A 13,103-nucleotide genomic window follows, 5' to 3' on the forward strand; every position below is an offset into this window, starting at 1 on the left:
AGGAGGAGAGAGAGATATAGAGAGATATATATAGGAGGAGAGAGATATATAGGAGGAGAGAGAGATATATAGGAGGAGGAGAGAGATATATAGAGATAGAGGAGAGAGAGAGAGAGAGATATATAGAGAGGAGGAGAGAGAGATATATAGGAGGAGAGAGAGAGATATATATATAGGAGAGAGAGAGAGAGAGATAGATAGGAGAGAGAGAGAGAGAGATATATAGGAGGAGGAGAGAGAGATATATAGGAGGAGAGAGAGAGATATATAGGAGGAGGAGAGAGAGATATATAGGAGGAGGAGAGAGAGATATATAGGAGGAGAGAGAGAGATATATAGGAGGAGGAGAGAGAGATATATAGGAGGAGAGAGAGAGAGGATATATAGGAGGAGAGATATATAGGAGGAGAGAGAGAGATATATAGAGGAGGAGAGAGAGAGATATATAGGAGGAGAGAGAGATATAGAGATAGGAGAGAGAGAGATATATAGGAGGAGGAGAGAGAGATATATAGGAGGAGAGAGAGAGAGAGATATATAGGAGGAGAGAGAGAGAGAGATATATATGGAGGAGGAGAGAGAGAGATATATATAGGAGGAGGAGAGAGAGATATATAGGAGGAGAGAGAGAGAGATATAGGAGGAGAGAGAGATATATAGGAGAGAGAGAGAGAGATATAGGAGGAGAGAGGATATAGGAGGAGAGAGAGATATAGGAGGAGAGAGAGATAGAGGAGGAGGAGAGAGAGAGATATAGGAGGAGGAGAGAGAGAGATAGGAGGAGGAGAGAGAGAGATATATAGGAGGAGGAGAGAGAGATATATAGGAGGAGGAGAGAGAGAGATATATAGGAGGAGAGAGATATATAGGAGGAGAGAGAGAGATATATAGGAGAGAGAGAGAGAGATATATAGGAGGAGGAGAGAGAGAGGAGATATAGGAGGAGGAGAGAGAGAGATATAGGAGGAGGAGAGAGAGAGATATATAGGAGGAGAGAGAGAGATATATGTAGGAGGAGGAGAGATATAGGAGAGAGAGATATATATATAGGAGGAGGAGGAGAGAGGAGGAGAGAGAGATATATAGGGGAGAGAGATATAGATAGGAGGAGGAGAGAGAGAGAGAGATAGGGAGGAGATAGAGAGAGAGATATAGGAGGAGAGATAGGAGGAGAAGAGAGAGATAGGAGGAGAAGAGAGAGAGAGATAGGAGGAGAGAGAGAGAGAGATAGGAGGAGAGAGAGATAGAGAGAGAGAGAGATAGAGATAGAGAGAGAGAGATGAGAGATGAGAGAGAGAGAGAGAGAGGAGAAGAGAGAGAGATAGGAGAAGAGAGAGAGATAGGAGAAGAGAGAGAGATATATAGGAGGAGAGAGAGATATATATAGGAGGAGGAGAGATATATATATAGGAGGAGAGAGAGATATATATAGGAGGAGGAGAGAGATATATATATATATGGGAGGAGGAGAGAGAGATATATATATATATATAGGAGAGGAGGAGATATATATAGAGAGAGATATATATAGGAGGAGAGAGAGAGAGATATATAGGGAGGAGAGATATATATATAGGAGATGAGAGATAGGAGGAGAGAGAGAGGAGAAGAGAGAGAGAGATAGGAGGAGAGAGAGAGAGATAGGAGGAGAGAGAGAGATGGAGAGAGAGAGAGAGAGATAGGAGATGAGAGAGAGAGGGAGAGAGAGGAGAGATGGGAGAGAGAGAGATAGGGAAGAGAGAGAGAGATGGAAGAGAGAGAGGAGGGAAGAGAGAGAGAGATAGGAGGAGAGAGAGAGAGAGATAGAAGGAGAGAGAGAGATGGGAAGAGAGAGAGAGATGGGAGAGAGAGAGATGGAAGAGGAGGAGATGGGAAGAGAGAGAGAGATGGGAAGAGAGGAGAGATGGGAAGAGAGAGATGGGAAGAGAGAGAGAGAGGGAGAGATGGGAGGAGAGAGAGAGAGAGATGGGAAGGAGAGAGAGATGGGAAGAGAGAGAGAGATGGGAGGAGAGAGAGAGATGGGAAGAGAGAGAGAGATGGAGAGAGAGAGAGAGATGGGAGATAGGAGAGAGGGAGAGAGAGAGATGGGAAGAGAGAGAGAGAGAGAGATGGGGGAAGAGAGAGAGAGATGGGAGAGAGAGAGATGAAGAGAGAGAGAGATGAAGAGAGAGAGAGAGATGAGAGAGAGAGAGAGAGAGAGAGAGAGATGGAAGAGAGAGAGAGAAGAGATAGGAGAGAGAGAGAGAGAGAGAGATAGGAGGAGAGAAAGAGAGAGAGAGATAGGAGGAGAGAAAGAGAGAGAGAGATAGGAGGAGAGAAAGAGAAAGAGAGATAGAGGAGAGAAAGAGAGAGAGAGATAGGAGGAGAGAAAGAGAGAGAGAGATAGAGAGGAGAGAAAGAGAGAGAGAGATAGGAGGAGAGAAAGAGAGAGAGATAGGAGGAAGAAAGAGAGAGGAGAGAAAGAGAGAGATAGGAGGAGAGAAAGAGAGAGAGAGATAGGAGGAAAGAGAGAGATAGGAGGAGAGAAAGAGAGATAGGAGGAGAGAAAGAGAGAGATAGCAGGAGAGAAAGAGAGAGATAGCAGGAGAGAAAGAGAGAGATAGCAGGAGAGAGAGAGAGAGATAGCCTGGTGAGGCTATGATGCCGGGTGACACCCCCATTGGCATTCATAGGATACGACACAGGACCAATAACAATGCAAATCAGAGGCCGGGCCTGCAGAGAAACCCAGAGATTACACACTCTCCACTCATCCACACCTCCTGTATCCCCCTGGCCCAGGGAACCAGCCTGCAGCCAGACACATTACAACCCCCAAGTCTGTAATCTTATCTGGACCCTGCCATGCAACCAGACCTGGGTAGGGCTAAGGAGGCTCTCTCTGTGTCTGTGTCAATGTGAAAAGTTGTGTGTGTGTGTGTGTGCCAGTGCGCGCCGATTAAAGAGAAAACTATGTATGAGGTGTCATCCTTGACGACGACCATTAAGTATTTCAGACTTTCTTACCACGACACTGATCCCAATCCAAAAGCCAAGAATAACGTGTCACTATTTTGCCTCTACAACACTGCTCTCAAAAAGAGACAGAGAAGATGAAGTGTACCACGAGAACATCAGAGAAATATCACACCAGAAGAGATGGAAAAAAAACAAAAAAACAATGCCTGGGAGAGAGGCAGAAAAAAATAAAAGATATCAAGGGATGCATCACAAATACCCCATACATATTCAAAAAGCATTCCCTGAGAAGACTCTCGGCACACGGACCACTGTAGTTCTACCACAGAGCTGTCACTGTTAAGACACTAATGGAGGAGAGGAAATCCTCCGGGTAGCGTTCAGGTTTTTTTTTTAAACGTCACCTCAGATGTACTCTAGTCCATGAGCTACTTCAGCTCGGAGAGAGAAAGAAAGAACACAAATCATCATGTCATCAACGTAATTCCTCTAACTGCATTAGCAGTCAACTCTTCCCGTGGTCCTTAACTGTGCAGTCTCCATCAATGAATTATGTATTGGGCGCTGTCGCTTTGAGAAATGCAATTACAGCTACGATAAGGCAGATGGGAATGTTTTGTCTGGCGTATGTTGTGCATGCATTAAGACTACGGTGGCGTGGCTACAGTGTGACGGAAGTGTTGCGCCAGCGGATGCTGCCGTTAACCTGCGGCTTAGTTCCAACAGACGTTCTAACCGAGTCCTTCTGATGCACGTGTCAAACTCATCCCACGGAAGGCCGAGTGTGTCTGCGGGTTTACGCCTCACCCTTGTACTCGATTGGTGAATTAAGGTCACTAATTAGCAAGGAACTCCCCCCACATGGTTGTCTGGGTCTTAACTAAGGGGAGGGGGGGGACTCCTGACTCCTGTCTAATGAGTCTTTGGAAGAAAGGCTCATCCTAGAATTGGTAATACTGAAAAACCACACAATGAATGTGTATACATGTGGAACTAAAATGGAAACAGCCCAACATTATATTACCTTTATCACTATTTGAAAGCTCATAGATTCCTGTTATGGATGAATTGTTGATGATACAGTGTGTGTGTGTTGGAGAAGAGGTTTAGAGGGAAGGTCACTCCTGTATCCGCCATCTATCACTGAGGTGTAGGCGAAAATTGAAAGCTTGGAGTGTGATCAGAATAATTCCCACTCCGATATCAAGCAGACGCGTCACGCTGCTTGCTTTCCTATCTCCCTCTCTCTAGTCCTCCCTCTCCCAGCTCCATCTCCCTCTCTCTAGTCCTCCCTCTCTCTAGTCCTCCCTCGGTCTCTGTTCTATCTGCACACTTCCAGCTTTTCTGTGCCCTTTTTTCCTTTTTATTTCTCGCACATTGAAATCATTTGAGTCTTTGAAGCACCCAGTCTCCTCTTTCATTCCTCTCCCGGAGGTCATATCCCCCCAATCTCCAAAGAACAGGTGCTCTGAATCCAATATATATATTTATAATTAGGTGCTGATATTCAAATCAGCACCAAAGGCTCTCAGGGGACAAAAGTGAAATCAAGGATAACGTGCTTTGAAGATCACGCTCAATTAAGCTCTTTAAACTCGTTGCAGGCGTGTGCTGGCCTTTGCTCCCGGTGCTCATGCCTACCTGGCTTCATGTAGTGACAGGGGCCACGTTAGCATCATAATGCCCTTGGTGACTGGTGGAGGGCCTACCAAGAAGCGGCTGCTACAATTGAGCATATTTCTCCCTGCACTGTGTTTGGGTGAGGGTGTATGTGTCTGTCAGTTTTGGATATTCCATCCCCTCCCTAGGTCCTGCCATATCAAAGACAATCTCTTCTAAAGCAGGCCAGAGCGCCACATTGTGCTCCATCGATCTAGTAGTCAGTCAGCAGCAACCTCACCTCTGATTCGTTACTTTACTGGCAGAGACGAACAAATGTATGCGTGTGTGTGTATGGTGTGGGAAAACCTTTTCAAGTGCAAGCAAGCGCAGAAAAAGAAAAGGATGCAAAATATAATGAATTGAAGTGGTTATTAGAAGGTAATGAGAGGGCAACGTGCAGTAATTGGGAGCACCAACATCAACACTCCTTGTGTTTCATACAATGAATGGTGAGTCCGTTTTGATTCATTAGTCATCCTTTTCCATTTAAACAGTAACACCTGCACTTGTGACAACGATACTCAGCTGGCCCCTCCCCAGATGTTGTGCTAAACACTCTACAACAAAGTTTTCTTAGTATCCAACAAGTTCTCTGCCCTTAACCTTGTTCTGAACACCTCCAAAACAAAGGTCATGTGGTTTGGTAAGAAGAATGCCCCTCTCCCCACAGGTGTGATTACGACCTCTGAGGGTTTAGAGCTTGAGATACTCCCAAGTGCTTGTATGAGGTGACTATGGCTAGACAGCACACTGTCCTTCTCTCAGCACATATCAAAGCTGCAGGCTAAAGTTAAATCTAGACTTAGTTTCCTCTGTCGTAATCGCTCCTCTTTCACCCCAGCTGCCAAACTAACCCTGATTCAGATGACCATCCTACCCATGCTAGATTACGGAGACGTAATTTATAGATCGGCAGGTAAGGGTGCTCTTGAGCGGCTAGATGTTCTTTACCATTCGGCCATCAGACTTGCCACCAATGCTTCTTAAAGGACACATCACTGCACTCTGTACTCCTCTGTAAACTGGTCATCTCTATACCCGTTGCAAGACCCACTGGTTAATGCTTATTTATAAAACCCTCTTAGGCCTCACTCTCCCCTATCTGAGATATCTACTGCAGCCCTCATTCTCCACATACAACACCTGTTCTGCCAGTCACATTCTGTTAAAAGGTCCCCAAAGCACACACATCCCTGGGTCGCTCCTCTTTTCAGTTTGCTGCAGCTAGTGACTAGAATGAGCTGCAACAAACACACAAACCGGACAGTTTTATCTCCATCTCTTCATTCAAAGACTCAATCATGGACACTCTTACTGACAGTTGTGGCTGCTTTGCGTGATGTATTGTTGTCTCTACCGTCTTTCCCTTTGTGCTGTTGTCTGTGCCCAATAATGTTTGGACCCTGTTTTGTACTGCTACCAATGTTGTGCTGCTGCCATGTTGTGTTGCCATGTTGAGTTGCCACCATGCTGCTTTGTCATGTGTTGCTGCCATACTATATTGTCATCTTAGGTCTCTCTTTATGTAGTGTTGCCTCTCTTGTCGTGATGTGTTATGTCCTATATTTGTATTTAATTTATTCATGTTATATCCCAGGCCCCGTGTAGCGTCATAAACTGTGGCAAAAGCAAAGCGCATTCCAGTTGATCCTTATAACCCTCCAGAGTCTGAAAGTGTAGAAGCGTTGACAAGATCTATCCCTCTGAATCTTTAGGTCTTTGAGCACCTCCGCTTAACCTTCCTCACCATGGTAACAGCTTGAAGTGACATTTCCATAGTAACAAAGTGAAAAGAAGATGAAAATAAATAACAAATATTGAAAAAGTGAAAAGTTCTTGTTTGCTCAGATAAGCTTGAGATTTGAACTTAAAAAGGCCAAGTCCGTCTGAAATAAAGAATTAAATACACACAGAAAACCACATAGGTAATTTCCCTTGGTATTTCCCTGGGCTCATGAATCATTTGCATTTTGGGATGAGGAAATTTGTACTCTAAATATTTCATGACACCCTGCCTGTTCAAATATTGATCTTGGCAATGATGTGTATGTATATTTTTGTTTGTGTGTGTGTTTCATCCAGTAAGAATTCAACAAATAGTTTACTTAAAGTGGATATGATGCTTCATGATATGGAGTAGATTAGAACCCTGTGGTCGATCAAGAAATCAATTCTGAAAATGTTGTCCGGCCACCTTGTTTTGGACCTACTTCAACTTTAAGAGATTTACAACTCATTTACTAGGACTGAGATTTTACTTCAGCACCCAAGCCAACAAACTTCAGAACAAGGAGTAAAGACGAGACGTTCTAACTAGATAAGATGTTGGGAAACTCTGTGCTCTCTCTGTCTGGGAAATCCTATTAGATCAGAGCTGTTTGAAAATGTCATCCCCGGAAGAGCAGAGAGTTACGTTTAGGGGCCTTTGAAGACAGACACCAACAATTCCAGGCACTGCAAAAGAGCAATGATGGAACAGGGAGTTTAAAAGACCGAATGAGAAAACTCACCAAAGTCGACAAAACAAGACTGGCCAACTTTCTTGACATTTTCTGGTATACGTCCGGGCTGGGTTTTGGTAAAGTTCCCATCCTGAAAGAAAAAGTAAAGTTCATATTAAAACGCAGAATGATTTTCCCTTTGAGATAAACACAAGTTGCCAGAGTACATACAGTCGGCTACTGTACATTTCAAAACTGAATGATTGAGTGAAAGGACAAGTAGCATGGTCCTTTGACCAACCATTAGTCAGGGGCTGCTTTAATTGTGTGGGCAGGCAGAGTAGGTGACAGGGGACACAGTGCGTGACAGGGGACACAGTGGGTGACAGGGGACACAGCGGGTGACAGGGGACCAGTAGAAAAGTGCAGCGAGGGCAACAGCAGGGAAGGAGCAGGCATGATCAGCCTGACGTTTGAATTGATTTCAGCTCAGTGGTGTGCTGAACTACAGGAGCTCCATGCAGTTAGCAGTCATGCTAAGAGTCAGCCAATGGAACAGACAGTGCTTTGGTCTTGAATGCCGAGAGAGAGAGAGAGAAAAAAAAATGCTCACACATACAGACCCACATGTAACGAACGGCACAACGGCCAAACTGCAGTCTACACTCTTAACAAAACCACCTCCAGTTGTCCCCTCGCTGTCAACATCAGTTGTTAGCACATCAGACATCGAGAGATAATAAATAGTCTGCGAGAGATTACACATAGATTTAGTAGTGAGGAGACATGGGCTTCAGGGCTATTTTAGGATAATCTTGGAGATGGAGTTGTGTCAATGCCAATCTGTTAGCAGATTATTTCTAAGGTGATGGAGAGGGCCTTGAGCTCAATGAGAGTCATGGTCATCACTAAATTAGTGTTTGTTGGAGAAATGAGCTCATGATCAGATAGATACAGTGGGGTCCGAAATTATTGACACCCTTGATAAAAAGAGGAGCAAAAATGACTGTATAATTCTACCCTGTATATTGTATGCAAAACAAATTGAGAAATGATATTATTTTATACTAATACAATTGCTCAAAGGAATAGATCTTTTTAAACAAGTTATCTTTTTTTTCTCTCTCAAAAAGATAGGGTGCCAATCATTTCAACACCTATGTTTTCAGTACTTTGTGCACCCTCCCCTTGCAATGATAAGGGCACTGAGATTGGAGAACACTTTGGAAGGGATCTTAGACCATTGCACCATACCTGAATATTTCCAGATCATTGATATCCTTCGGTCTGTGCTTATAAACTCACTGCCCTCTTCAATTCAAACCACAGGTTGTCAATGGGTTCAAGTCCGGAGACTGAGATCAGTGTTTGTATTATTATTTTACAGTATTTTTTTCTCATGTTTATAAAAAGGTAACAATAATGTCAGAGGTGACTATATGTGATACACTCTGATATAAATCTTGATGGCTGAGCTTTGAGATTCAAGCTGGAATAGTCTCTCTATACAAATGGCTTCTGTTTACCGAAAATAAATATGGCAGAAGTGTCAGTGCGTGTCTGTGTTCTTATTAGACTCTGGCCTCTTGGGGGACTGGTGTCCAGTGACCAACACAGTGACATTCATGAACACAGAGCTCTCAGCGGACCCTGATGCAAGGCCCCAGAGAGCAGGAGCACTCTCCTGTTACCACACAGAAGACCCTCTGGCCTTTACTCTCCAGCCAGAGGGAACACGCTGCACCCAAGAACCATGCAGCTAGCTACATGTAGAAACACACTAGCAGGCTGGGATACACAGCCTACTAGGTTCTGCCGGCATCTTGCAACTCAAACATATGCCCCGTTACCTTAGAACAAGGGTGGGCAATTCCAGTCCTCGAGGGCCTGATTGGTGTCACCGTTTTGGCCCAGCCCCAGCTAACACACCTGACTCCAATAATCACCTAAATCATGATCGTCAATTTAGAATGCAACTTGATTAATCAGCTGCGTTTGCTAGGGATGGAGAAAAGGTATGACACCAATCATGCCCTCGAGGGCTGGAGTTGCCCACCCCTGCCTTAGAATGTGAGGTCCCAAAAAGATAGCGTCAAATACTTTTCTCAAACAGGAGTTGCTTTAGTTTTGAAACCATCATGTGAATGCAGCAGGACTTCCCTCCCTACTCCGTGACTCTACATGATGTGACATAATGAATCGTGTATTTGGAACAAAATCAGAAAAGGGGGAGATATTGGGGGGGGCTGTAAAACTCTTCCTCTCTCCTTATCTCCTTCTCCCTTCTGGAGCAGCAGATGTGGCCCGGCCCGGTAGGAGAGCAGAGGCCTGCCGAGCGACCCATTAGTGATTTATGACATCTGAGAATAGTTTCAGCAAGAAAACAGAAAAAAACATCCCATTCGTTCACTGCTCTTCCTTTATGCTTGTGCTTATTTATTACCTGGCAGTCAGACAAAAAGTAAGCAGCTTTTCAGACTGAGCGAGCATGTGAGCGTCTCCTCTGGATTTGTCAAAGTGTGTGATCCCAGACCTGCCCTTCCATCACGACTCTCTCTCTCTCTCTCCGTTAGTCAGTACCCACCTACCAAGCAGCTACGGCATGGCAGGACGCACCGCTCCGCAGTGTGGCTCGGCTGATTGGGTCTGTGTTACGTTACACAGTGATCATCTGATTGAGTCTGGGGTTGACTCATGGAGCACCTATGATGGTGTGTTTGGAGAACACAGACATCTGGATAGTTAAATCTGTTCTAAACACATGGCGAGGCTCTGACTGAGTGTGTCCATGTGCGTATTTGTGTGTGTGTGTGTGTGTGTGTGTGTGTGACTAACTCGTGGAGAACGGTCGCTGGACCAATTGCGGGCGTGATTTAAAAACAAGAAGATTTGAGTTGTGTGATTACCTCACGGTGCCCATCTGACTGGGAGTTTTAAAATCACACACACAGGGGCTTCCCGAGTGGAGCAGCATTCTAATGCACTGCATCGCCGTGCTTGAGGTGTCACTATAGACCCGGGTTTGTTCCTGGGTTGTGTCACAACCGGCCGTGATCGGGAGTCCCATAGGGCAGCAGACAATAGGCCCCGCGTCGTCCAGGTTAGGGGAGGGTTTGGCCACAGGGGCTTTTACTTGGCTCATCACACTAGCGACTCCTTGTGGCGGGCCGTGCACCTGCAGGCTGACGCCGGTTATCAGTTGACTGGTGTTTCCTTCGACACATTGGTGCGGTAGGCTTCCGGGTTAAGCGAGCGGGTGTTAAGAAGTGCGGTTTGGCGGTTCATGTTTTGGAAGACGCATGACTCCACCTTTGACTGCCGAGCCCTTTGGGGAGTTGCAGCGATAAGACGAGATCGAAATTGGGGAGAAAGAAGAGGTAAAAACCAACAACAGAAATATAATACGATACAGTCAGGAACGTGTTAACCATCTCTAGAGTATAGTAGGGGAGATCTAAGTCTTTGTGACTGACTGGTGGTGGCCTACTGATGTGAGGCACGGTAGCCGTTCGTGATTAAATCTGTTGTGTTGCCTTTCTGATTGAGTGAAGAGAGCTGATTGAAGTGTGAAGATCCGCAGGCTACGGCAGCAGGTTCTGTTTACACAGAGCGCATTTGGTGTGTCTCTCATGCAACGATGCACTTTTCGAATTCACTTTAGTGCGACTACTGAGAAAACTAATCAAAGTATCAAACAGCTAATGCTTTCCCTGCATGTTTGTTTAGCAGGAACGGCTCCTTCAGTTGGTGAATTGACAGATCATATCAGGTATTAGAGTAAATGGGTTGTCCACGGCTTGGCATTAGCCAATGAAAAGCGTCCCCTCTGCCTTTGCATTCTCCACAAACAAAGGCTGTTCTTGCATAATCAGAGAGAAGAGCAGAAGAGTGCCCAGGGAGTCTTCAGAAAGAAAAAAAGTCATTAAAATGAAGTGTTGAAATGGGCTAAAGCACTGGCCCGTGAACTGCGGCTGTTAAACGAAAGCCCACCCAGTAAAGGCGGTAGCCAGGGATTACTGGGGTCTTACACAGAGGAAACCAGGAAATTAGCCCCTGGTTGTGTCTGTCACATAGTGTGTGCATGTGTTACGTTGGTGAATTAAATCATGGACACACTTCAATAACTTTGTTGCCACCAACCACTGGTGCATTCTGTCGTCAACCCCAAAACCAAACTCCTCTTCCTCCCAAAATAAGTCATAGAAACAAAAAGAAGAACAATAGGAAAGGGTAAACTGGCTGGATGAATCAGATGGGATTAACGATTGGTGAACACACCCCTGCTTTTAATCACCAACCCAAGTATTCCCTGCTGTACCGTCTGTCTTTGGCTGGTGCACTGTGCAGTGTCCCTACAGGCTGAGGCAAAGCAGCACGGCCCGTGGAGATTACGTCCATAAAAATAGATTTATTAAAGCACAAGTCAGATTGGTTCCCTCCAGCTCAAAGACAGACCAGTGGCAGCATTGGAGAGGTCAAACTCAGCGGGAGGTGAACAGTGTCCATCTACAGTACTACACCAAAGAAAGTCTATTTTCTCCCCTGCCCCCATTTTCATCCATTTTGCCCTCCTTCCTCGGTCACATTTTTCATATACCTGCAAACTCAACCCTTCCCTTTCCCTCTCTTCTTCTTCACAACAGGCGGGTGCCCTGCTTGTGCTTTGTGAGCCTCCGCATCCTGAATTTTAAATAACCCTAAAAAACCTGAACTAACTGTATCAGTGCACTTGCAGAATGCAAACTACCACAACAGCGGAAGGGCCGAATAAAATCTACCAAAAATAAAGCATCTCTGAAACAACTGTGCTGTGAGAGAAACAATTACATTTACACGTGTCATTTAGAAGACACTCTTATACCAAGCGACTTTAAGAAGCAATTATGATTAAGTGCCTTGCTCAAGGGCACGTCGGCATATTTTTTACCTAGTCTGCTTGGGGTTTTGAACCAGCGGCCTTTCGGTTACTGGCCCAACGATAGGCTACCTGCCGCCCCAACTAAAAACTTTACCCATGTTTTCACTGAGTAGAGATCGTCAATTGTAGACAGAGTCAACATAACAGACAAATGTGATTGTGCCGTACCTTACTAATCCACGTCTCGAAGCCAAGACCATTGTCATCTTGGGTTGTGAGGAACAAATCTGAAAATAGAATGAGAGAAAATATGCTATTATTCACTGGGAGCCCTTTCCCTAGAAGAACCGAAGAAAACAAGAGACAAATGGAACCGTCTGAGGCATACAGTGTTTTTCAGATGTTTTACAATAGAGAACAGAAGCCAACAGTATAGATACAGAAGCTATAGCAACCCTTGACTGTGCAGTAAAAAAAGTTAAGTAGATTTGCTTGTGGAGCCGGAATGGTTGATGGGAGCGGCGTGAGTCCGCTTGATGTACAAGTACACACCCTGGAGAGGATGCTAGTCTATCGCAGGGCCTTACCCACAATCTATCTCCTTTATTGCTGAGTGCCAAGCAGAGACGGATCGGGTCACATTTTTACAGTATGTGGTATGACTCAACCGGGGATCAAACACCCAACCTTCCAATCTCAGGGCGGACACTCACACTAACCACAAGGCCACTGAATTAGTTGGGTTTCTGACTGTGCAGTGCTGTTCATCAAATTGATTATTCTCTACTGTCTTCAGCTAGTCTGTTTCTCCTGCATTGTACTGTCCAATCACACTTCAGTTCACAGTATGAGACAAGTAGGCCCAATGGCCAGAGAAATAGATGGGCGCATGATGAAAAGTAAAGTGTTTTCTTTTCTTACATAATATACAGTACCTACTCATTCAAGGGTTTTGCTTTATTTTTTAAAACTATTTTCTACATTGTAGAATAATAGTGAAGACATCAAAACTATGAAGTAACACATATGGAATCATGTAGTAATCAAAAAAAAAAGAAGTGTTAAACAAATCTAAATATATTTTATATTTGAGATTCTTTAAAAAAAGGTAGCCACCCTTTGCCTTGATGACAGCTTTGCACACTTGGCATTCTCTGAACCAGCTTCATGAGGTAGTCACCTGG

The 13,103-nt window shown here is 44.7% G+C and overlaps 1 protein-coding gene across 1 annotated transcript in view; it reads right to left on the reverse strand.

The window, feature by feature from the left end:
* Positions 1-13,103, reverse strand: part of LOC112249085 (T-cell immunomodulatory protein) — a 131,786-nt gene that overhangs the window by 99,132 nt on the left and 19,551 nt on the right. The window contains exons 7-8 of the mRNA XM_024418729.2: positions 12,148-12,206; positions 7,131-7,212 (exon numbers count right to left, since the gene is read on the reverse strand). Of these exons, the coding sequence (XP_024274497.1) occupies positions 7,131-7,212; positions 12,148-12,206 (141 nt within the window). The remainder of the gene's footprint in view (positions 1-7,130; positions 7,213-12,147; positions 12,207-13,103) is intronic.

The sequence above is a fragment of the Oncorhynchus tshawytscha genome, linkage group LG04, assembly GCF_018296145.1.
Source record: "Oncorhynchus tshawytscha isolate Ot180627B linkage group LG04, Otsh_v2.0, whole genome shotgun sequence".
Classification (NCBI taxonomy): domain Eukaryota; kingdom Metazoa; phylum Chordata; class Actinopteri; order Salmoniformes; family Salmonidae; genus Oncorhynchus; species Oncorhynchus tshawytscha.